General features: G+C 40.2%; 2 protein-coding genes across 2 annotated transcripts; both read right to left on the reverse strand.

Moving 5' to 3' along the window:
- Nucleotides 1-12,919: 12,919 nt before the first annotated feature.
- On the reverse strand, nt 12,920-14,806 carry LOC130472199 (uncharacterized). Its single transcript, XM_056842699.1, has 2 exons — nt 14,274-14,806; nt 12,920-14,186 (listed from the first exon to the last, which is right to left on the reverse strand). The coding sequence occupies exons 1-2, from the start codon at nt 14,804-14,806 to the stop codon at nt 12,920-12,922; spliced, it is 1,800 nt and encodes a 599-aa protein (XP_056698677.1).
- Nucleotides 14,807-18,796: 3,990 nt separating this feature from the next.
- Nucleotides 18,797-21,371, reverse strand: LOC110792848 (uncharacterized). Its single transcript, XM_021997669.2, has 2 exons — nt 19,535-21,371; nt 18,797-18,804 (listed from the first exon to the last, which is right to left on the reverse strand). The coding sequence occupies exons 1-2, from the start codon at nt 21,369-21,371 to the stop codon at nt 18,797-18,799; spliced, it is 1,845 nt and encodes a 614-aa protein (XP_021853361.2).
- Between the last annotated feature and the right edge of the window lie 4,462 nt (nt 21,372-25,833).

The raw sequence follows: 25,833 nt of genomic DNA on the forward strand, positions 1-25,833 counted from the left end.
TGATAGGCTGAATAAGAACTCTTATGTTGGTCAAAATATTTTCATCAAAGGTCATATGATCACAAGCACCAGAATCAACAATCCATAAATGATCATGACTTAATTCAGTTGTAGTGCAGTTAAAAGAATGAGAAATAGTACCTGCATAGTTGGCATAAGAACAACTTGCTGCAGGAGTATTTGCATTCTGAGATTGTTGTCCTTTCATCACCTTCATGACTTCTTGACAAATGGCATTAAGCATTGCACTGTTAACCAAACCATTATCTGCAGCTGTATTATCAAGAGGATCATCACCAGCATCAGTTGCAGAATTTACATTAGCAGCAAATCTAGTGTTGCTTGAGTTACTTCCTTTAGATGCCTTGATAGAGTTGTACCAATCAGGATAACCAATTATCTTGAAACATTGTTCTGCAGTATGGCCTTTCCCTTTGCAATGAGTACAAAACCTATTTAACTTCTCTTTCTTAAGCTCTTTCCAATCTTTCTTTCCATGATTTCCATCATTCTTCTGGACCTGATTTCCTTTGTAAAACTGTGCAGCCATGGCACTACTATTCAGAATGTTATGCTCAACAACAACATTACTCACTTCCTTCTGTTTTTCAATCTGCTGAGTGATTGAAAACACTCTATTCAAATTAGGCATAGGATCCATAGCCAACACATTAGTGATGGTACTGTCAAAACCTCTATTCAAACTAAGCAAGAACTTCATCATTTTGTCCTCTTCTTCGAACTCAGCCACTTTCTTCAAAAATTGACAACTACATGTCAACATAACACCACAAGTACAAGTAGGAAAGGCTCTTAGAGTCTACATCTCATCCCATAACTTCTTCAGCTTACTGTAATATGACACTATAGTCATATTTTCTTGAGTCAAATTCTCTATTTCCTTCTTTAACTGATAAATCAATGGACCATTAGATTGTCCAAATCTTTCAGCCAATTCAAGCCACAAGTCAGCAGCATTATCAATATAGCCAAAATCATCACCAAAATCATGATTCATAGAGCTTAAAATCCAGCTCACTACCATAAAATCAGCTCGTTTCCACTTCAAGTAATCCTTATGATTAACAGCAGGTTTAAGCAACTCACCATTAATGAAACCTTCCTTATTCTTAGCTATTAGAGCTCTTTTAACATTCCTACTCCATCGAACAAAATTCGCACCAGTAAAAGGAACAACAACTAAACTAGAAGTAGGATTGTCTGAGTTTGCTATGAAATAAGGATCAAAGTTATTGTTGTTACCTTCAGAATTTGATTGAGAACCTTCACTTTCATTGTTTCCAATCGCCATTGCAGAAGTCAATTTCAGTAAGAATCAATTTCTTCAGATTTCGTGCAAGAAATTTCGCAACAATCGCAAGAAATTTCGCAGCAAAATTCCAGTAGGAACTTCAGTGATCAAACACTATTAATCTGAGAAATTCGAAGAACAAATCTCAAATTGAGAGACCTCAATCTCTTATCAGAGATTATTGCTCTGATACCATGAAGAGTCTGAGCAAAATATCAGAGTAAGCAAGAGATAATTGTATTCCAGAATTTAGTGAATGAAAACAGAATTCATTGCTTGAGAAACAAGTAGACTAGGGAATATATACAAAGACCCTAACCAACTAATAACAGAAATCAATTATGAAAAAATAGATAAAATAATAATATAAATTATATATTTCCTATACTAAGGCACTGTCAAATTGTCAATAGTGTAATGCCAAAATTATTGGATTATTTGTCTGAATTGCTGGGATAGAGTAACTACCATCAAAATGAGATGGCGTTAATGTTCAAACCAATGCTAATTTAATGACTAATTTCTTATCATTCCGTCTACTATTTTTTAACTGTTACATCATATCCAATATTATGCTAATTGAATAGTAGGTGGATGGCATGATATTTAGCCTGAGAGCATTATTATACTAGTATTTTTTTTAGAAAGGTACAACACGAGGACTTTTCAGGAGGTCACCCATCCTAGTCCTCTTAACTCCGGAGTTATGATGAAATCCGGTGCATTAGTGTTGGTATGATCACACCCAATTAATACTCACAATATATAAACGCTAATATATAGAACATGTATTCGCACATTGTCTACAAGTATTGTTTCTTTATACAAGTATGGATCAGTATTTAGAACTCGCGCAATAGTATAAGATATACGGAGTACGAAGTACTGTAATTAACTACTCCCTCCGTTCCTTTAAGTTGTATCCGTTTCCTTTTTAAGCGTTTCTTTTTGTTGTATCCGTTTCTATTTTTGGACATATATTTTATCCTAAAATACCCTTACATTTCTATCTAATTACCAAAATACCTAAAGATTCTACCCATATTCCCACCTAAATTTCCCCACCCTTATTATTTAATTCTTTTCCCTTCCCCATATACCCACTCTCTCACCTCCTTTATCACCCATCATTATCACTCCTCTCTCTTACCTTATTTCTTTATTATTTTCTCACTTCTTTTTTATTATAATCTCTTACATACAATAATTTTTCTTACACCCAATCATTACACTTATATCAATACAAACCAAGATTCCAATTTTTTTAAAACCCCCCACTTTCCTAAATGGATACAACTTAAAGTAACGGAGGGAGTACTCCAACATTTACTCTCACTTGATGTGAGACCAAGATTGTGACATCAATATGTGAATTTTTATTCAAGTGAAAAAGGGAGGCAATAATTGGGCACTAGCTCCTGATTATAGTTAACTAACTTAACTACTTATCTAAATCTATGAAAAGCAAATTAAAAGTTAATTGTACATATCTTATATTCTATATATAGTCCAAACGGAAAGCAATTAATTGATATTATATCTAGTTAAATTATATATTTGTGTGTGTATTTATTTTAAATTAAGCTAGTGTAAAATAGTGGACAAAATGTAAATGCATGGTTTCATCACTCTTTGTACTACCACTAAATTTTACGGAGTAATTGTTTATGAATTGTTGTATGATACTCCGTAAAAAAGTATGTACACGTGCGCTTGTAAACGAGTAACCTCCAGTCGAACAAACAACTAAAATTAGTTCTGATAAAACTCAAATCTTAAATTGGAAGTTTTTCATGCTATAGCACTATGTGTCATCTCTTTGAATTTTATTTAATACGTAGTATATAGTTTTTTTTTATAAGACCATCGTTAATGTTCTCTTTATATATTATTTCCTTTATAGATGTTATAATTATACACAAAGTATCAGTTCTCAATTCTCATACACATAATTTTATTTGTTTCACATTCCAATTTTAATTTCATCACACTACAAATCCATGATCTTATGATGTTTCAAAATTTTCGTATCATAAATGATAAATCTTCTTAATTCCATTATACCAAAATTTTAAATTAAGAAACTCGAACTAGATAAACACTACTCCTTCCGTCCCAGATTAGTTGTTACACTTTCCTTTTTCGTCCGTCCCAAATTAGTTGTTATACTTCTAAATTAGGAATGACCCCACAATTATTACATTGTCTGAATTTTAGTTGAAAATACTCACCAGCTAGTAAAGTGGCCCACCACAATGCGGATGACATGCTGAGTGAATGACTTTAATGCAGTGTTAGAAGTAGTAGACTAGGTACATCATTCTTAATTAATGACGCACAAATTTTATATTAATTAATGAATTAATTGTCTAAGTTAATCTAGATTATCTTTGATGAAATCCATGCGATAGGTTAGTTTACGTGCAGATTCCAATTGTCAATATACTTGAACCTACCAAAGAAGATTGGATATAGAGATTATGTACGTAGGTAGCCAGTTGTCTGCTCGTATCTTAATATTAACGTTATCAGCTCAATATTCCTTGGTGGATCCGAGATTGATACCGTCGACCATGGTGGTAAGGGAAGCTCGTAGCTAGCTAGCTCAGACGGTAAGTTATCCCGTTGTTCATGAATATATAACGGATTCAATTAAGTTATTAGGGAGGTCGAAGAGGTCTATAATAGGAAAGACTCGAGTATTATGAGTTTATCACATTTATCGGCGTTTATTGTTCATAAACACTAATTAATTCAACAATAATATAGGTTATATATGGATTAAAATTGTTGCTTGGATAAGATCGATCGATCGATCTTAAAACCCTTGGTGCACGTACCACTCTTGCAGTGCAATATACGTAGTATGAATAATTGAGCAAAATAAATTAAATATCAAGTGTTATTTATTTCCACTTTTCCAGCAAAGAAATCTCAAGTCATATTCAAAATGGGTCCCTGAATATTTTGTAACAAACGTCATAGTAGCTTAATTAAACCAGATTCATGCATATATATGCTTTCACTTCGATCTCCAATCACCCCTTTGAATTTTTATAACTTATAGGTACTACCTATCTGAAGACTACGAGGGTCCATAATTCAAGTACGGCCCTAGTTCTAGTGTCATACTCAGCTCGTATTTCTATTTTTCTCCGTTCTTAAAGGTTTCCTCCTCTATTTTTCTATTGGATAATACAGCCTCTAAAATATAATACGTATCTTAATTAATTAATTTATTTATGTCGTCTCCATTATTTTTCCTTGTGCTAACAAATAAATCCACTTATACACGTAATATATGATTTTTAATAAGGTTAAATAATAAAATGAGAAGGAGTAAACTCCAACAAAAGTGGATGCACTTTTTTGAATGAAAAATTATTGAGGTCTTTAGCCCTTGGTCATAAAGATTGTTGTTATATTAATATATAAATACGAAATATTCAACTTTGGTCAAAATATTATTTGTTTGATTTTGTGGAATATAATTATAGTACCATCAACTAATTAATAATTACGTGGTTACGGAGTACTTTTCTATAAAGTGAGATTACGAGAATACAACTTAACTTTTGTTTATTTGCATGCATGAACTGGGGAAGGTGTTTTATGTACGTGCATTTTTGCTCTTTGGTCAAAATATTAATTCTTTGATTTTCGTTAATTATTATACTCCGTACCCCCAAATATTATAATTTAAAATAATAAAGTATTAAGTAATTTAACGTAAAGAAAATTGATGTTTTGTTTGTGGCAGTGAATTGAGATTAAAAAATCTCATGTTCCACAATATATGCTTTATGTGCCACGTCACTTTCTTTTATAGGTCAATATATATCAATGTAGATTTATTATAAAACAAAAGACGTTTGAATATGAATATAAATATCAACCAATAAGTGAAAGTAGTGTACAAATGAGACGTAAATTGTAGAATAGAAAATTCGAAGACCTGAATTGATACTTGTTTGCATGAATTGGGGAAGGTATTTTATGTGGATTTGAGAAGAAGAGAAAGTCAGGAAAGCCCTATTTTTATTTATTCAATCATGGATGATACACGTTGCCAAAATGATTATCTCCTCTAATAAGCTCTCTCTCCTCCTTGTTTCTTAATTATCAATTATTGGGTGTGTATTGTTAGTTTGTTACCATCATGCTACAAAGAGGACAATTAATCAAATTGTTCTGGATTACCTTAATCAGCTGGAGAAGATTCATCGAATTTTCTTGAACTTGATCAGCGTATGTTTGGTTTAGAAAGTTATACCTCGTACTCTATACTAGTAAGAGGGAAAACCACCAAAGAACCCGTCTGAAGCCGGCAAAAACGGACCCAACGACGAGGAAGACCAAACCTGCTTAATAAGAGGGCAATCCCTAAACAGATGATCATTATCCTCTAGACCCTGGTGACATAAAGAAAAAGAAGGATCCACAGGCATACCTCGGTGTTTCTTCGTCGATCTTCTTAAGGGATCCTGTTTATGCCAAAATTCGTATGGGGGCGACTTTCGGCTAGGGTCGACACTAACTAAGCAAAGAATCAACGACACAAATAAAGAGACACGACACAGAGGAGTGTTGACGCGGAAAACCCAGGAATAAGGTAAAAAACCGCGGATAGCTATGAGGCTATCAATCCACTAAGTATTCTATATGATTGTTTATGCTTTTCTTTCTGAGAATCGATAACTAAAATCTCAAGTACAATAATGAATAATGAAACAGTTTACAACTTAGGAATTTCGGTGCTTGAGTGAACGTGGCTTGCTTATCATTATCTTCGTCCTTTTATAGGGTATTCTCAACGGTCTAATCGGTTGAGAAAATCCCACAAAGATAGGAGTATCTTCATCACACGTCTCTTCAGCCTTCAACTGCCTCCGCGCTTCTCGCGTGAGTCTTGGACTTGTTCTTGCTAGCTTGACGGCGCTGCCTATCATGGGCTTTAGGTCAACTTATCTTCATCAACCCGTTTCTCGAGGACGTGTCTCAGTTGCTTGTACTTTGTCGCCCGTCCTTCGTCGGTTATACCTCGTCGTACGATGCTACGTCGGACGTATCTCCCTGGAGCTGTGTTTACCTGCGACACGACAGGACCTGGCTGACACGACATGATCAAACGTTAGAACGGTTATGTCGTTAGTCCAAAAAGTGGGATAACAGTTTGCCCCCAATTGTGAATTTGCGGAGTCACACAGAGCAAAAGAAACAATTCAAATTAAAAAACCGTCTTTAACTGCCTAGTTCGTGGGATAAAACCGTTCAAAGTTCTAGAGTAATAAATACCAATTCACGACATGCAATAAAGTTCTTCACACCACGCTTTTCAAAAAATTTCTAGATCCGAAAGCAGGAGAGAGAAGAGGGAGAAGGCGAAGTCGATTTTCGCACTGAGTCTGTTCGATTTCAGGTAAAATTTGCTTTCTTTTTCGATTTCCTTGTAGATTTTTGTAAGTGAGATGGGTAGATCTAAGTCGGTTGTAGCGAGAGGAAAGGGGGAGTCGGGTTCCACTCGGGTTAAGTCCCTTAACCCGATATATTCTACTGTGGTGGATCCGGCGGCTTTTGTTGAACTTGCTGGTTTGCCGCCGTCGGCGGAAGTGAAGATTCCTGGCTCGGATGAGGAAGCCTTTGACTGTCCAGAGGGGTATGTGGTTATGTATGAGTATCCGTTCACAATTGGCTTCAAGTTCCCTTTCACTCCTCTAGTTAGGTCCTTTATCGAGGTTTTCCATTTGAGTCCGGGTCAGTTGATGCCCCAGATATGGCGGGTTTTCACGGTGGTGCACGGAGTTACTGCGAACTGGCGTACGCCGTTTGACCTGTCTGATTTGATGTATACTTACGACTTAGCACTGCAGAAGTGTTGTAGGTATACCTTGGTTACGAAGAAGGGGAAGACGAACTTAGGTGTTGGTTTAGGTGTGAACGACAGGGGTTGGCAGAGTCGTTTTGTCTTTGTAGGCAAAGATTCTCTGGGAGATAAAGGGCGGTTTCTGGTCGAGGGATGGACGATGGAAGGTAAATGTGTCGTTTTATCTTTGTTTCTCGTCGTTTTACTGAACGTCGCCTTACTTGGTTTTGTTTTGCAGTTGTCAAGGCGTCGTCGTTGACTGAGTTGAACGCTGATTCTGAGGATAAGTATCGGAAGTTCTTGGGTTATTCTGTCGAGGATAGGTCTTTCAGTCGCGACGGAGAGTTTTTAGACGAGCAGGAGGTGGACCGGTCAGGCGACGTCGCCGAGGAGGAGGAGACAGACGAGGAATCAGGTCAACTGACTCGTCGTCGGAAAAGGTTGGATTTGCTTGAGGAGGTAGTGGCAAACTCGTCGTCCGCCGAAGGTGAAGTAGGTGATATGGCTGACAACTCAGGTATTTGTCGTTTGTTTATTTTGGGGTTTGTATATATTTTTGTTTTTGCTTTGGATAATGTTTGATCGAACGGTTTTGTATTGGGTGTAGAGCATACTCTTTCGTCTCGTCCTGTGTCGAGGATGTCTCAGAGCGAGATTCAGGAGCGCGCGAGGAAGCGACTGAGGTCGTCCTCGACTTCTGGTGGACGAGGTATGACGGTCGTACCTCGGTTTTCTGCGATAGGTTCGTCGGCCGAGACGCCTGTCGTCATAGGAGCCGAAGGCTTTCATCCGATTGCTTCGTCGTCGCCTCCACAGCCGTTCAAGGCGTCGTCTGCTGCTGTCGACGTTAGTAAAGTGTCTACTTCGTCGGCCAAGAAGCGACCTGTCGAGACGGATCCTGTCGAGGAGACGGTTATCACTTTGCCCCCAAGCTTCTTGGGTGATGAAGAGGCGTCGGTTATATGGCCTTTCGCCGATCGCTTGATCTTGCCTACGACGTATCGACGATACCATGAGGTGGACCCTCTTCCTGTCGCGTCGGACGCCGCTGAGCTTAGTCTGCTGGTGAGTTTTATTTAGTTTTTTCTTCTTTTTTGTTTGCGAAAGATGTATGTTGTGTAAATCTGTTTTGGCATTGGTTTTGCGCAGGCGTCGCAGGCTGCCTTGGCTGTACGCAGGCAGTGTTCGTTGCTGTGCGACGAGGTGACGAATGCAAGGCAGCTGACAGCGACGGCGAAGAAGACGGCCGCGTCGTGGGAGGCGAAGTGGAAAGCTGCTGAGAAGAAGGTCGTGGATCTTGCTGCGGTGGTTAAGGCTAAGGGTGACCAGTTGAAAGGTAAGGATAAGCAGTTAGCCGACGTGGCCAAAGATCTGGAGAAAGTGAAGGAGGAGTTGACCTCGACGACGGAGGAGTTGGATGGATTGAGGAGCTTGTACGACGCCCTGCAGGAGGAGGCGAAGGACGTCGAGGCTCTTGCTATATGGAGGACGCGGGCGCAGATGATGTATTCCTGCCTGATTGGGGAGACTAGCCTTTGGCCGTGTCAAAAAGGAGGTGGATGACTATCTGGCTAATGGCGGTACTATGGCTGACCTGTCGGTGCCTGTGGTGGATTCGGAGGAGTTGGCGAAGACGGCTGATACTGCTAGTACTGAGGCGACGGAGGTGGATGCGGCTTTGTTGGTGGTGAGTGCGCCTGTTCCGGACCAAGAGGGGGAGGTTTTAGCTGTTGGGTGCGAAGAGGAGGCCCTCGTCGTCGTTTCTCAAGACGAGACGTTGGACGTGGCGTCGGTGGAGGCGCCAGTCGTGCCCCCAGAGCAAGAGTCGGAGCAGGAAGCCGTGGTCTATACTCAGGAAGAAGGGATGTAATAGTTTGTAGTTTTTGAATTTCTGTTGGTTTTTGTGTTTTGTTGGTAAACTTCTTTACTCGTCGTCGATGGCGGCGACGAGGTGGTTTGGATGACTTGTGTTTTGTTTTTGTGTTTGGAATGTTTTTATTCGTCGTCGGTAGTGGCGACGCGGTGTTTGGATAATGTTTTGTGTTTGAATTTCGGAGATCGTGGCCTTAGGGGTCGCGCGTCGTGTATGTTAAGTTTGTTTTTCTTTTCCTTAGTCGTCTGTTCTTTATGGTTATCCCGTCGCGTTTTGATGTCTTAGTTTCGTGTAGCAAATGCTTTGCAAGTAATAAGTATTGAACCGACTGTTGTGTAAAATCATACCTGCGTTGTTAGTTCGTTGTCTCTTGCGATCTCGTTCTGAGTCGTACGTTGTTGCTTATGGATGTCATTCGTCGTGTGTCTTGCATTCTGCAAAAGAAAACAGGGGTCGCTAGGAGGATTGGCCGTTGGGGATGCCAACGGCCCTCCGATGCCTAAGTCAGTAATGGTTTTTAAAATAAAACGATAAAGAAAAGTAAAGACGACGATACGACGACTGATAAAATTGGTCACGACGAGATTTCAAAAATGGTAGAGTTTAAGATGTGTCGCGTTCCAGCTTCGGGGGACCGACTTGCCATCTTTGGTAATGAGTCTGTATGCCCCCTTTCCGACGATTTTGTCGATCAAGTACGGTCCTTCCCAAGCTGGTGCTAACTTACCCGCGTTTAATTCTTTCGTGTTTTGAAATACTCTGCGCAGCACCCAATCTCCTTCTTTGAACATTTTCACTTTGAAATTTTTGTTGAAGCATTTTGCCACGATCTGTTGTTGTGACGCCATTCTTATCAATGCTGCTTCCCTGAAATCTTCTGTGTTGTCGAGGTTTTCGCTGAGTTCTACGTCGTTTTGCTCTGGCGTCATGAGTCCATATCGTGCACTGGGCAACGTCACTTAAGGGGGAAGTACCGCTTCGCACCCGTAAACGAGTGAGAAGGGAGTCTGTCCCATCGCCGTCCTAGGCGTCGTCCTGTTGGCCCATAGGATGGATGGCAATTCTTCTGCCCATCGCCCCTTCTTGTCGTCCAACCGCTTTTTCAGCGACGCGATGATCGTTTTGTTGCTGGATTCCGCCTGTCCGTTTGCTTGGGGGTATCTGGGCGTCGACGTCTTTAGCTCGATGTTCCATGTTTTGCAGAAAGCTCTTGTCTTGTCGCTGATGAATTGTGATCCGTTGTCGCAGATGATTTCTGACGGTATTCCGAACCTGCATATTATGTTAGTCCATATGAACGAGCATACCTCTTTGTCCCTTACTTGTTGGAATGCACCTGCTTCTATCCACTTGGAAAAATAATCTGTTAGGGCTAACATGAAGACCTTTTGTCCTGGGGCGACGGGCAATTTGCCAACGATGTCCATCCCCCATTTCATGAAAGGCCACGGAGTTAGGGTTGGATGCAAGAATTCGGATGGTTTATGTGTCATACCTGCGTGTCGTTGGCACTTGTCACACTTGGATACGTACCTCATGGCGTCCTTAAGCATTGTTGGCCAATAGTATCCATTTCTTTTGATTCTGGTTGATAAGCTTCGTCCTCCTTCGTGTCCTCCGCATTCTCCTTCGTGGTATTGTTTCAATAGTATTTCCCATTCGATCTCTTCGGCACATCGCATCAACATTCCGTTTGCTGATCGCTTAAATAGTACGTCCTGCAAAATAACATATCGTGAAGTTTTGAAAAGTATCTTTCTGGCGTCTAGCTTGTCGTCGGGTAGAGTTTCGTGCTTTAGGTAATCGAAGATGGGTTTGGTCCAACTGTCTGTGTTTAAGGTTGATAGGACGAGGCTGGCGTCTTGTGGTATGTCTTTTTCGACGGCGGGCGACAGTAGGTGTACTAGAGGTATGGTCGAGAATGGTGATTTTCTGAGTGCGGATCCTAGGTTGGCAAGGGCGTCGGCTTGCGTGTTTAGGTCTCTTGGGACTTGTTTGATGGAGAAGGGTTTGAATTTGGAAGTTAACTCTTTTGCTTTCTCGAGATACAAGGTCATTTTTAGGTCTTTAGCTTCGTAGTCGCCGTTAATCTGGTTGACGATTAGTTGTGAGTCGCTGAAGATGTTGAGTCCGCTTGCCCCTAATTCCATAGCTAATGTCATTCCGGCGATTAGCGCCTCGTATTCTGCTTCGTTGTTAGTTGCCTTGAAATCGCAGCAGATTGCCTGTGCTATCATGTCCCCTTGTGGTGACTTTAGTACGACGCCTAAACCTGCACCACGAAAGTTAGATGAGCCGTCGACGAAGAGTGTCCATATTCCTTCTATGTTGTTGATGAGTTTGACTTCGTCGTCTGCTATCCTCTCTAAGTCGGGGCTGAAGTCTGCCACAAAATCTGCTAGGGCCTGTGATTTTACAGCCGTCCTTGGTTGATACTTGATGTCGAACCTTCCTAGTGCCATTGTCCACTTCTCCATTCGACCTGTCAGTTCTGGCCTACGCATCACGGACTTAATTGGATAGTTAGTCATCACCACTATTTGGTGAGTTTCAAAATAATGCCTTAGTTTTTTGGCTGCGGTAACGAGTGCTAAAACGAGTTTTTCGAGGGAAGAATACCTGGTCTCTGCTTCCAGTAGTGACTTACTGATGTAATAAATGGGTAGTTGTTGTGCTTCGTCCTCTCGAGCTAGGACCGCGCTCACTGCCGTCGAGCTAACGGCTAAATAGAGTTGTAAGACTTCTCCTTCTTTTGGCTTGGATAGGAGGGGCGGCGACATCATGTATTTTTTGAGGTTTTGCAGGGCTGCTTCGTGGTCGTCGGACCAGTTAAACCCCTTGTTTTGCGCAGGACGTCGTAAAATAATCGACACTTGTCCGACGACCGTGATATAAAACGGTTCAGTGCCGCCACTCTCCCTGTCAAGCGTTGTACCTCTTTTATGTTCCGCGCGGATTGAATGTTGATGATCGCGCGCACTTGGTCGGGGCTGGCCTCTATTCCTCGTTGGGTGACGATGTAACCTAAGAATTTTCCTGCGGACACTCCGAAAGAACATTTAGTCGGGTTAAGTTTCATACCGTACTTCTTTAGTATGTCGAAGGATTGTCGTAAGTGCTCCACGTGATCGTCGGCCTTCCTCGATTTCACCAGCATGTCGTCAATGTATACCTCCATTGTGTCTCCGAGTTGGTCTTTAAACATCTTGTTGACTAATCTTTGGTACGTCGCACCTGCATTTTTAAGACCAAAAGGCATGACTTTATAACAATAAATTCCTCTATCTGTTACAAAAGATGTTTTTTCCTGGTCGTCTGGGTGCATAAGGATTTGGTTGTATCCTGAGTAGGCGTCCATGAACGTGAGTAGCTCGTGTCCGGCTGTGGCGTCGACCAGGGCGTCGATGTGCGGTATAGGGAATGGGTCCTTGGGGCAAGCTTTGTTGATATCTGTGAAGTCGATGCAGACTCTCCATTTTCCGTTCTTTTTGCTGACGACGACGAAGTTTGCTAACCATTCTGGATATTTGACCTCTCTGATCTTCCCTGAGTCTATCAGGTTTTGGACTTCTTCGTCTATGATTTTATTCCTTTCGGGTGCGAACTTACGTCGTTTCTGCTTTACTGGTCTGAAGCTGGGGTCGACGTTGAGCTTGTGGGTAATCACGTCTGGGCTGATTCCTGTCATGTCCTCGTGCGACCAAGCGAAACAGTCCGAGTTTTCTCTTAGAAACGACACTATCTGACTTTTGATGTTGTCAGGCAGTGAGGCTCCGACCCTTATGACTTGGTCTGGCTTTGTCTGGTCTAGGACTATCTCGTCGATTTGTTGGTCGTCGGGGTCGTCCGACGTCGACCCTAGCTGTAATTGCTAGATGGGTGACTTGGATGGTTTCAGTGCTGTCTCGTAGCATTTCTTCGCATCCCTTTGCTGCCCTTTGATTTCCATGACTCCCCACTTGGTTGGAAACTTGATTGATTGGTGATATGTTGATGGCACTGCCTTCATTTTGTGGATCCATGGTCGTCCTAGGATGACGTTGTACGCTGATGGACAATCGACGACGTTGAACTTGGTCATCATGTTGACGCCTTCTGCGTATGTAGGCAGCGATATCTCTCCTACCGTCCGTAGTGCTTCTCCACTGAACCCTACCAGGACTGTTGATCTCCTTACTATGTTTTTCTCTTCTAATCCCATTTCTTGTAGTGCTTCCAAGAACAGTACGTTGGCTGAGCTTCCGTTGTCGACCAGTATCCTTTTGATCAATGCGTTCCCTATTGGGAGAGATATTACCAACCCGTCGTGGTGCTCCCGCTGTGTATCTACAGAATCTGAATCGTCGAAAGTGATAGCCATTGCGGTCAGGGACCTGTGTAGTGCGACCTCGTCTTCGGTTAGTCCCTCTTCTACGGTTTCAGATTCTCCCCTGTTAATTTTTTTAGCTGCAGAAGAGGTTAGTCCACAAATATCTGAACCACCGGAAATAACATTTACCACTTTCCTGAATGGTGGTGGGTCTGGTCGCTCGCTGCTTGTCGCTGGGCCGGGCTGGGTGGTTTGCTCTTTGGAAAATGTTTCTTTTCCCTTGTCGCTCAACAGTTCCTTTAGATGCCCCCGTTTCAGGAGGTATGCGACTTCCTTTCTGAGGGAGATGCACTCCTCGGTTGTGTGTCCGTTGTCGCGGTGGAAGTCGCACCATTTGCTCATGTCCTTCATGGAGTCCGGTCTGTCGTTCTTCCGGGGCCATCTGACTGTTCCACCTACATTTTGAAGGGCGTTCACCACACCTCCAATGTCGACGTTGAAGCCGTAGTCGGAGATGTTAGGGTGTTCGACCCGCTCGTTCCTGTAAACATTGTTAGTATCATAATACTGATTGACACTTTGTACCTGGTTTTGCCGAACATATGGTTGGTGTCGCCAATTGTTGTTCCTTGGGGTGTACGATCTTCTGTCGCTGCTGCCCCCTATCGATCGTTGAGATGCTGTTCGGGTAACCTCGTCGTCTTCAATTCGCATCTGGGCGGTGGCCCTTGATCGCACCTCTTCGAAAGTTGCACAGGGGTATTTGGTTATTTCCCGGTATAACTCCGAATTGGGGATGAGGCCTCTCTTGAACGCCTCAATAGCAGTCCTGACATCACAATTTTTTATACCAATTTTTTCACAATTAAAACGGTTAAAATAATCGCGTACCGACTCGGTTGGCCCTTGAACCAACCGATAGAGATCACTGGTTTGTTTTTCTAACTGGCGACTGCTGGCGAATTGTTGATAGAAGGCGTTGATGAGGTCGGACAGACAAGAGATGGATCTGGGAGGGACGTTCGTGAGCCATTCCAAAGCTGCTCCATCAAGGGTGCCGCCGAATGATTTGCACATAACAGGTTCCACTAGGTCGTGCGGAATCCCGATCTGCCACATGCGCTGCTTGTAGAAGTTGACGTGCCTATAGGGGTCGGATGTCCCGTCGTACAGGGTGGTCCAGGTTGGGAGCCGGAGTGTGTGCGGAACTGTCACTCTAGCGATCGCTTCGCAGAACGGCGACGCGGCATATCCGTCGGTCGGCTCGGTCTCCACTGGTGTAGGTGCCCCGGGGAACCTGGTCATCAACTTCATCAGGCGGGAATAGTGCTTTGTCATGCGTGCATCCATCTTGTTCAGGCGTTGGGTCACCAGATCGGGAGCTTCTTTGTCTTCTTCCTCACGGGTTTCCTCCTCATCGTCGGTCACGTCTTCAAAGTCATCGGGCATCTCGAACGTTAGCTTTTTTTGGCTTCCCACCTTTGTAGCGGGACTGGTGCTTGTTGCTCTTTACAGATTCGAGCTCTTTCTGGAGGGTTTCATTGGATGCCCTCTCTTGGGCTAGCTCGGCTTGGGCTTTCTCGTAAGCCGCCTTCATCTCTGCGATCGTCATCTCTCCAGTAGTCATGGTGAAAGGGGTGATTTTGTGTAAAACCTAGTTAATGTCCCCACAGACGGCGCCAAACTGTTTATGCCAAAATTCGTATGGGGGCGACTTTCGGCTAGGGTCGACACTAACTAAGCAAAGAATCAACGACACAAATAAAGAGACACGACACAGAGGAGTGTTGACGCGGAAAACCCAGGAATAAGGTAAAAAACCGCGGATAGCTATGAGGCTATCAATCCACTAAGTATTCTATATGATTGTTTATGCTTTTCTTTCTGAGAATCGATAACTAAAATCTCAAGTACAATAATGAATAATGAAACAGTTTACAACTTAGGAATTTCGGTGCTTGAGTGAACGTGGCTTGCTTATCATTATCTTCGTCCTTTTATAGGGTATTCTCAACGGTCTAATCGGTTGAGAAAATCCCACAAAGATAGGAGTATCTTCATCACACGTCTCTTCAGCCTTCAACTGCCTCCGCGCTTCTCGCGTGAGTCTTGGACTTGTTCTTGCTAGCTTGACGGCGCTGCCTATCATGGGCTTTAGGTCAACTTATCTTCATCAACCCGTTTCTCGAGGACGTGTCTCAGTTGCTTGTACTTTGTCGCCCGTCCTTCGTCGGTTATACCTCGTCTTACGATGCTACGTCGGACGTATCTCCCTGGAGCTGTGTTTACCTGCGACACGACAGGACCTGGCTGACACGACATGATCAAACGTTAGAACGGTTATGTCGTTAGTCCAAAAAGTGGGATAACAGATCCTATGTTTGTGTACTTGGAAAGAAACATTTTATTCCTGAAAGAGACAACTTAAGATCTTACTAACGATTTCCCAACCAAAGCATAATCAGAATTCCATAAAACAATAAGTTTGGTGGAATCAAACAATCATGCACATTTAAATGCAACACTTAAACATTTAACACATGCACAAAGCAATTAACTTCTTATGCTAGCAATTTACTACTAATGCACATATAATTTTATCCTATATGCCCTTTCCTATATTACTCATCTCTCGTAATAAATCAAAATAAGTAAAACATTGAAACACTTAAGGAATAAACAAGAACAATTAAAAGAAAGAAATTTTCATCAAACGAATAAATGGAATAAGATTTTTTTTTTGTTTTTTTTTTTAATTTTAAAATTTCGAATATATTTAATTTAAATTCGAAAAAAAACGTACTTAATTCACATAAACGAAAAGTTTCGAATAATAAGTTAATTTCGAACTTAAATAAGAAATATTAATATAATTTCAAACAACATAAAATGAATCTGGTCCCCCCAAAAAAAATTACGCATTTTTAAATGATATAATGAGTAGGAGCTCAATTCTAGGAAATTCGTTTTAGGAAACTAGCTAGTTTGGGGCCTAAAAATTATTGAAGTAAAACCATAAGCTCTGATACCACTTTGTAACACCCCGACAATTCCCTCTTTTCTAAAATAACCTTTTAATATAATTTTGTAGAGAATTATCAAGGCATTATCGCCCGTGTGAAAACGTAACGGCTTATTCAGAATTTTGCAGCGGAAAACATAAAACTAACTTTAGGTTAATAAATAATCAATTACAAAGTTAATTCTCAAAACCAATCAACGAAAATAAAGTAATGTAGATAGTACGACAAGTTTAAAGTCCAATTTAACAAACCCAAGTCACTTAGCAAAACAAAATAAATACAAGCTCTCTAATCCCGATCCCAATGATGCATCATCTTCAAACCTGTAGATGGACGATGCTTATTGATCCTTAGAGTCTGCTCACTAAAATGGGTCATCACAGGATCAATAAGGCATAGCCATGATCAACACACACAAACAAAGCACGTAATCAGCAAAGCTGAGTACTACATACTAAAACAATAATAATCCTAACATGATTCTATTAAACGAACAATCCTAACATGATACTAATAAAACATAAGTAAGGGCAAATAAAACATATTAACTTGAAGACTATATTTGACTGAACTAAACCTTTGTATCATTAACATTATTTTAATTGAAATAGTCAAAGGACCGAGTTGCTACTAGAAGCTTTCACTAAGGAAGACGAGGTACGGGCTCGACTCCGTAACCCCAATGACCTGCGATATCGAGGAACTTTTGACTGAAATAGAACCGGTGATCAATCCGGCCCCAGAAAAAGACATAGGCGACCTATGACCCCAACTCCTGATTGTCCGTCACTTCAGACGTGCACAGTCTAAAGCTATTGCTACTCAGTTTAACTTTACATGATTTACAGATTAATACTTTGTTATGACTCAACAATCACATAAGTCATACAATCAACAATTAATCACAACTGTTTTTATCTTGGAATTAAGTAAGTGATCACAAAGGTATAAATCAAGAACTCATTCCAATTAATTGAACCTTTCATTTAACAATGATCAACCCCTTGTTAGGTTATGATACATATGACAATACATAAATCATGCGGAAAAACCATAAAGCCAGGAAAGCATATTATTTACACATACTCATTTAGCATAGTATAGATGCATACACTTTGTAGCGTGCCTTCCCTAGCTGCGCCCGAACCGAACAAGAACAAGTCTTTAGGACTCCAAGTGTCGTCCCTCCGTAGATAGTCCACAGTACGTCCGGATCCGCCTCAAGATTGACCAACTAGCCACGCAGCCCACGCTGGGCAGCCTTGCCTTGGCGCGCTGGGCCTGCCTTGCGGTGGGCCTGGCGCTGCCTTTGGCTAGGCGTGCGCGCGTCCTTGCTTGCTGGGCGATGGCCTGGCTTCGTGCTGGGCCTTCGTCCGGCTGGCCTCGTCCGATGCTTATTCGTACGATACGCTTCCGATTAAATTCCCGGTTCCGGAATTCATTTCCGATACGAACAATATTTAATATTTCCGATTCCGGAATTAATTTCCGTTTCGAACAAATATTTAATATTTCCGTTTCCGGAATTATTTTCCGATTCCGATAATATTTCCGATTCTGACAATATTTCCGTTTCCGGCAATATTTCCGATTCCGGCAATATTTCCATTTCCGATAATATTTTCCGATACGTACCATGTTTCCGTTTCCGGCAACATCTACGACTTGGATAATATTTATATTTCCGATACGATCCATATTTCCGTTTCCGGCAATATCATCGTTTCCGGAGTATTCATTTCTTGCTTGTGACGATCTCAGCTCCCACTGAAACCAAGATCCGTCGATTCCGAATATCCATAAATAGAGTATTTAATGCCATTAAATACTTGATCCGTCTACGTACTATTTGTGTGACCCTACGGGTTCAGTCAAGAGTAAGCTGTGGATTAATATCATTAATTCCACTTGAACTGAAGCGGCCTCTAGCTAGGCATTCAGCTCACTTGATCTCACTGAATTATTAACTTGTTAATTAATACTGAACCGCATTTATTAGACTTAACATTGAATGCATACTTGGACCAAGGGCATTATTTCCTTCACCCCTCTATATGGGTATAAGGTTTCAACTTACTAAACAAGGTCCTCGGCCCTCATAAAGTAGTGAAAAGCTAAAAGGGGACAACGATCAATCGATCTAAATCAATATATATTTAAAATAATCTAGTGTTCCCTACCAACATGTTTGCATCAATCATCCATACTAACATGTTATAATTCTCATAACGAAATATATATTCAACATGTTCATCCAACAATATTAAACATGTAAATTTCAACATAACCAAGTTCATCGACAAATTCAACATGGTTTCAATAATAACACACATCACCAAGCACACAGGTATGTACGTACCTTGTGTAAACAAATTGATAGGCTACTATAACAATCTCAAGGGTCGCCTACAAAGAATTATCCACCTAAACACAACCAATATAGATTCATATCAACTCACACTGAATTTTCAGCAACATTAGGGTGCTTCAAGCCCTTCCTAAACATGATTAGAACATTCCCCAATGACAACACTTAGCTACTAAACCTCCTAGCATAGTGATTACAACACTAATGATCACCAATTATCATAAACTTCAATAAAGCATCCCTTTTTAAAATTCCAGCAATATAAAATAGTTTAAAACTTCACCAAACCATAATTAATATGCTTAAAATCATAAAAACAATAACATTAATAATTCATAAACATCATACTATGATTTTCTAACTATTAAAGCATTAAAATTCATGCTTTAAATAATTCAAATCCCTGTTTCAATCGAATTATGTAATTTGAAATTTAATAATTTAATAATTTAATTATGCAAACATGTAAATTTGAAATTCGTAAATAAATTATAAAATCATAAACTTTACTCAAGAAAAACATAAATTGAATAAATAAAATATAACTAAACCATTAAATTAGCTTAGGGTTTTAAAGGAATTAACCAAATAAGGAGGGAGAGAAGAGAGGTAGGCCGGCGGTCAAAGACGACGGCAACAAGGAGGTGCGGCTGGAGGCGCGGCTGGGTCGCACACGGTGGATGTCGGTTCTGGTTCGAACAACACAGAGCAACGAGTGAGAAAAAAAGAAAAGAACGAAAAATAAAGAGAAATAACGAAGGAGAAGGAAAGGGGAGGGGAAGCTACCGTGCAACGGTGGACGGCAAGGCCGCGGACGCTGGTGGCAGCGTGGTGGTGGTGCTGTATGAAAATTGAAACAACCGAGTGAGGAGAAGGCAAGAAACACGAAGGAGAAGCAAGAAGCACAAAGCAAGAGAGGAAGAGGAGCATTACTAGTAGCTGTCTTATGTGGTAGCATAACAACATTGGTATCATGGACATGTTCTACTGTATTACAGCTTTGTTGTTGGAGGGCAATACCTTTGGAAGAACCAGCATGAGAGGGCAGAACAAAATAGTACAAACCATTTGTTCTTTTTCCAGCACCAAGCAACTCATGGCTAGCAGGGTCCTGGAAAGTGTATCTAGTTCCAGTAAATAAAACTTGAACACCAGAATGTTCTATCAATCTACCAACAGACAAAAGGTTATGTTTGAAATCCTTAACCAGCAACACATTATGCAAAACCAATTGATTGCTTAAGGCAGTGTCTCCTATGGTGTCTACAGTTAGTTGAGAACCATCAGGAAGACCAACTTTGATAGGATTAGTTAGAGTTCTGATGTTGGTTAAGATAGTGTCATCATATGTCATATGATCACATGCACCAGAGTCAACTATCCATAAACATTCATCATGCAGCTTAGTCACAGCACAGTTAAAAGAGTGGGAAATTATACCTGCATAATTGACATAAGAACAATGAGCTCCACTTGCCTCAGTGCCCTGTGCTTGTTTGCCCTTCATCACTTTCATAACTTCTTGGCAAATAGCATTCAGCATTTCATTGTCCACCATCCCATTTTCATTGTCTGTGTTGCCCAAGGGTTCATCACCAATGTCAGCAGTGTAATTAACATGTGCTGCAAGTCTGTTTCCAGTAGTGCCATTACTCTTATAAGCTTTGATAGAGTTGTACCACTCAGGGTAGCCAATGAGCTTGAAGCACTGATCAGCAGTATGTCCCTTCCCTTTGCAATGAGTGCAGCTTCGATTCATCTTCTCCTTTTTTATTTCTTTCCAGTCTTTCTTTCCTGAACCAGCATTATACTTCTGAAATTGTGATTGTATCCCTCTGTGAGCTTGAGCAGCCATAGCACTGCTAGTCATAGCATTGGACTCAGCATTACCACCACTCAATTCTTTTTGTTTCTCAATTTGTTGAGTAATTGAGAATACTCTGTTGATGCTAGGTAAGGGATCCATGGAAAGAACATTAGTCATAGTACTGTCAAATCCACCATTCAGTCCAAGTAGAAACTGCATCATTTTATCTTCTTCTTCAAACTCAGCAATCTTCTTCAGAAACTGACAGCTACACTGCATCATAGCACCACATGTGCAACTAGAAAATGCTCTTAAATTTTTCATTTCATCCCATAATTTCTTCAATTTCCCATAGTAAGTAACAATAGTCATGTTTTGCTGAGTTAAATTTTCAATTTCTTTCTTCAATTGGTAAATCAGTGGACCATTAGATTGACCAAACCTCTCATTCAGTTCACGCCACAAATCAGCAGCAGTATCAATATAACCAAAATCATCTGCTAATTCATGATTCATGGAACTCAATATCCTGCTAACCACCATGAAATCAGCACGTTTCCATTTCATGTAATCTTTGTGATTTACAGCAGGTTTTGTTATCTCACCATTGATAAATCTTTCTTTGTTCTTATCTACTAAAGCACATTTAACATTTCTACTCCATCTCATAAAATTCACACCAGTAAATACAGCAGCAACTAATGAAGAGGTAGGATTATCTGAATTAGCAATGAAAAACGGATCACAGTTATCAACATTACCTCCATTGTTGTTGTTGTTGTGTGAATTATCACTTTCAGAATCTTGAATTGCCATTTCTGGTGATCAAATCACTCGAACAATTGTCGAAGAAGATTTTAACTATCGCAAGAAATTTCGCAATAACACTCGTGAATTGCAAGAAAATTTCGTAATAAAATTCCTGCAATCAGATACTCCCAGCTTTGATTCAAAAACAGATCGAATTTTATTTCAAAATGAGCAAACCTCAATCTAAAATCAGAGATTCTTGCTCTGATACCATGAAGAAACTCAAACCAATTTGGGGAGAATTTGAGGAAACAACTGATTGCAGTAATTGAGTTATAATCTCACAAAAGCTAAAACAAGCCAGCAAACTTGTTTATATACAAAGTGTGTTGCCACCTCAGCTATCATCCTAACAGAATTTGTAACTAACTCATAATATAAAGAAATAAATAAATAAAAGTAACCACTAGTTCCTATATAGTTCGAGTGGGAGGAGTTGTGTTTTCTCTCTTGGCCTTCTCCTGATTATTGTTGCGGCAAAGACAAGGTTCTTCGTCGATTTCAATGGAGATTGGTTGGAGTTAGGGTTAAGGCGTGATCGTGTGAATTGGGTTAGGGTGTTGATGGTGGTTAGAGATGAAGATGGGGGGGAAAGATGGTTTGGTGGGAGGGTTCATGTTTCTGGGAGGCGGAGTTAAAGGTAGAGGTGGTTTTCTAGGAGTGGAGGAAGAAGGACGAGGAAGCAGGGGTGGGTCCAGGAATTTACAAATGGGGGTCCAAAAAAAATTATGATTTCCTTTCTAATTTCTCATATTTTCTCTTTTTAGGGGGTTAAAGTTGAGTGGTAAGTAGGCGAAATATTAAAAACGAAATAATAAAATATGTGGAAGATTTATGAACTTTAATTTTGGATTTTCATAATAATAACTAAACACCTAGTCTAAATTGCAACAATAACTTGGTGCAATTTCAATTTTAAATGGAAAAAATGAGTTTATCATACTTTGAAGGAAATTTACTTTATTATAATAATTGCCACTAAACAAATAGCACACAAAGACACTAATAAAAAAAAAAGAACATCATTCTTAACGCTTATGGGGCATTATGCTATTATATACGAAATAATTATTAAGCATCTAAGTCTAAGAAATATGCAACTATAAGTCTATAAAAGTGGAGTATAAAATACATTACTAGAAGTATATCTTATAAAAATTACAACATCTTTTTGAAGAAAAATATCATTACTATAATTATTTTTATTTTTTTGTATTTCGGTAAAAGCAAAATCATGAACCATATAGAAAAATAAAAAATCGATGAAGGAAAAACGACTTGTAAAGAAAAAAATGAAGACAAGTAAAAGACAAAAAAAGGAATAAAAACTCATATTAAATCTCCCTTAAAGAGGATTTGAACCCAGAAAACTTGGGTAGCATAATATTCAAGCAACCATTATGCTATAAGTATATTTCATTATCATTAATGTAAGATAATTACAAATAAATTAACTATTTCAAGTGAAATTAATTACCCCAACATCAATTTTACGTTTTTTTTTTCAAAAATAATGCGGGTCCCTTTGGACCCCTCCGGGCCTATATAGGTCCGCCCCAACGAGGAAGAACGAGGGAAGAGGAATAAGAAAATTAATAAAATATAAAAAGTAAACCTTTTTAACCGGTTTCCAGTCATTTAGGTCCAACAAAGGTTAATGGGGTGCAAAGGTTGGATTATTAGATATAATCTAAAGGTTATATTATTAACGGAAAATGGCTCAAGGGTTGGTTTTATTAAAAGTTAATAATAAATAATAAATAATAATGGAATTCAAAATTTAATCGTTGCACTTTACTTTTACGTTTAATTGTCATATTTCGTTTTATGACGTGAATTCACTAATATTTCTTACCTTGTTTTCCATATCAAAAGTTATATTTGGTGATAAATCAATGATAGCTTGTAAAAGTTTAGAATAGAGAAATGAGCATGAACAACCTAATATGGGGGAGGAGAAATGGCCAAAGAAAGTTCCACACTAGTCCCTATGGTGTAAAACCAATTAGCAATAGCAAAAGTAATGTCCCAAACTTATAAATTAGTATTTTCTTTTATCTTTCTCCAATGAAAAACAACAACTAACATGAAATAACATTAGATTTCAAAGCAATTATTTATCGTATAAAATTTGTGAAAAGTTTAGTGCCACGATTTAAATATGTACTGTTCCGGTGTTGTAAAGGTGGAAACAATGGGCTTCGAATGAAGGCCCTTTCGTGTGTGTCGAAGATCTTGCTTGCTTGAATGAGTCGAGTCCGAATTCACCTGCACAAGAGTAAAATCACTAGCCTCGGGGGTGTTTCCGAGGAAAGCCCCTCCGATGCCTAAGTAAGAACGATGCTCGGATTCTAGAGAGAAGTTCTCTAGAAGAGTAGTCTTAAGGCGATAAATTGAACGTACCTTGAGGTGTGAGCCTTGGCGGCCTATTTATAGTATTTGCATAATAAATGCCCATAGGTCATTTATTGTTATTGGGCCTTGGGCCTTAGTGGATGGCTGAATAGCCATGTTGGTTTGTGGCAGGTTTGATGTTGCTGTTTTGAGCCATTGGGCTTTGGACTTAGTGGCCCAATTGAATATCAATTGGGAGCCCAAACAACATGCCCCCCAGACCCGGTCCATTTAGAGTTAAATGGGTGGGTTTCCGGATGTCAAAAGTCCAAAAGTTCCCTCTCTTTTTTGAAAAGAGGCGACTTGCATTGATGACAAGTGTTGGGACTTGTTTTGAGTTGTGGAGATCGTGGGTTTGAAAGAAGTTAGTGCGCCTTTTTTTCTCTATAAATACTGGGCCCAAGATTTCCTTCAAACCTTTACTTTCTCTCTCTTTCGTACAAAATTCCTTTCTTTTTTCGGCGATCGCAACTTTCGAGTTTCTTCAGATCTACGGATTTCAGTTACCTTTTGTCTTCGGGAACTTGTCTCATTCACTTTGTCGACGAATTCCGCTTCGGAAAAAGGTAACTTGTTTGTGAATTTCCCTTATTTTTTCGCTCTTTCTTCTACTCCTCAATCTAAACCCTGGACCGAGAATTTGCAACCATGGTGAAGAACAAAGGCAAGAGTAAGTTCGTCGTTGGTTCTTCCAGTCACTAGTAGAAAAAACCCCTGTTGCAGCCCCCTTGTTGCAGCGTACAGGTATTAATACGCTTCAACAACCAGTCGGTCAACGCGGGTCAAACCCTTTAAAGGGTTATTGCAGCGTACAATTTAATTGTTCCCTGCAAAAAAGTTTGTTGCAGCGTACATTTTAAAAGCCCCCTGCAATAGCCTGTTCTTATTGCAGCGTACAATTTAAAAGCCCCCTGCATTAGCCCGGGTAAAAAAAAATTCGCTGCAGTATTAGTTGAATAATTCAAAACAAATCAAAGCATCTCAAAATTTGGGTTCTCGCACTTAACTCTCTTCTTCTTCCCTTAGATTCCCTGCGTCGTCCCCTCAAAAAAATACCATTCCCTGCATCGCCCAAAAAGCTTCCTCGTCGATCGTACTGGCCTCCTTGCCAGTCGCTGGTGGGTCTCTTTTTCGCCTCCTCTCCAGCCGCAACCTGTTAGCTTGCTCGGCCGGTGGTTTCAAGGAAAAACTTAGCTGGCTCGCGCCGGTGGTTCCAAGAAAGAAAGTTGCTCGCGTCCTGCTTTCCGTCAACCTCTTCCATGTCCCTTCTTTTAGGTTTGTTCAAGTCGCTTATCTGATTTTCGTTTTAAGAATTAGGGTTTGTTCATTTCATTTTTAGGGTTGTGTGAGTTTGTTCAATTTGTTTTTAGAGTTCAATTCGTTTTTAGGGTTTGGTCATAGATAAAGATGTGGTGGTGTTGGAATTAGAGAATGGTGGTGGGGTGGTGGTGGTGGGGTGGAGCAAGGGAGGTGGAGTTGACGGTTGTATTTTCACTACGCACTTGAATTATGTATGAAAGTGTACCCGAAATCTCTGACAAAACCCACCAAACTCCATAATTCTATATTTCTTTTATTGTATTTATGCTGTCTTAAGTTGAGTACATCTTGCCTCTTTTTAGCTTGTAATTTCTGCTACAGATCTCCAGTGGTGCTTGTTCTTGTTCTTAATCTTCTGTATTAATATTCAAACTTCTGTATGCAAGATGCTGATTGATTTTCTCTTCATTACTTGTCAGGTTCCAGAGCAAGATTGATTCTGCTGAAGGATCATAGCTGCCAGGACATTCATACCCGTCATGTTGCACAAGGTTGTAGTTGCCTGCTTGGTGATGGTGGTGGTAACATTGCCTTGTAAGATTCCCTGTGTATTGGTAACTCCCTTAAGAACTGTGTAGTAGATTTCATCATTCCATGTGTCTTATGAAGTTGATTTCTAACTTGAGAATTATTGCCTCTAAAGTGTGTGTATTTCTAGTAGTTATCCTTTCATTGATATGTATATGAACTAAAAATCGGTTAGGAGCGGGTCACATGAAAATGGTGTCGAACATTGGTAGAAAGGGATTCAATA

The sequence above is a fragment of the Spinacia oleracea genome, chromosome 4, assembly GCF_020520425.1.
Source record: "Spinacia oleracea cultivar Varoflay chromosome 4, BTI_SOV_V1, whole genome shotgun sequence".
NCBI classification, from domain to species: Eukaryota; Viridiplantae; Streptophyta; class Magnoliopsida; order Caryophyllales; family Amaranthaceae; genus Spinacia; species Spinacia oleracea.

Coding starts and splice junctions, on each gene's coding strand:
- LOC110792848 (XM_021997669.2), bottom strand. CDS start 21,371: ATGGCAATTCAAGATTCTGAAAGTGATAATTCACACAACAACAACAAC.
- LOC130472199 (XM_056842699.1), bottom strand. CDS start 14,806: ATGCCCGATGACTTTGAAGACGTGACCGACGATGAGGAGGAAACCCGT. Junction 14,187..14,273: donor CAAACCAGTGATCTCTATCG/GTTGGTTCAAGG, acceptor TTGTGATGTCAG/GACTGCTATTGAGGCGTTCA.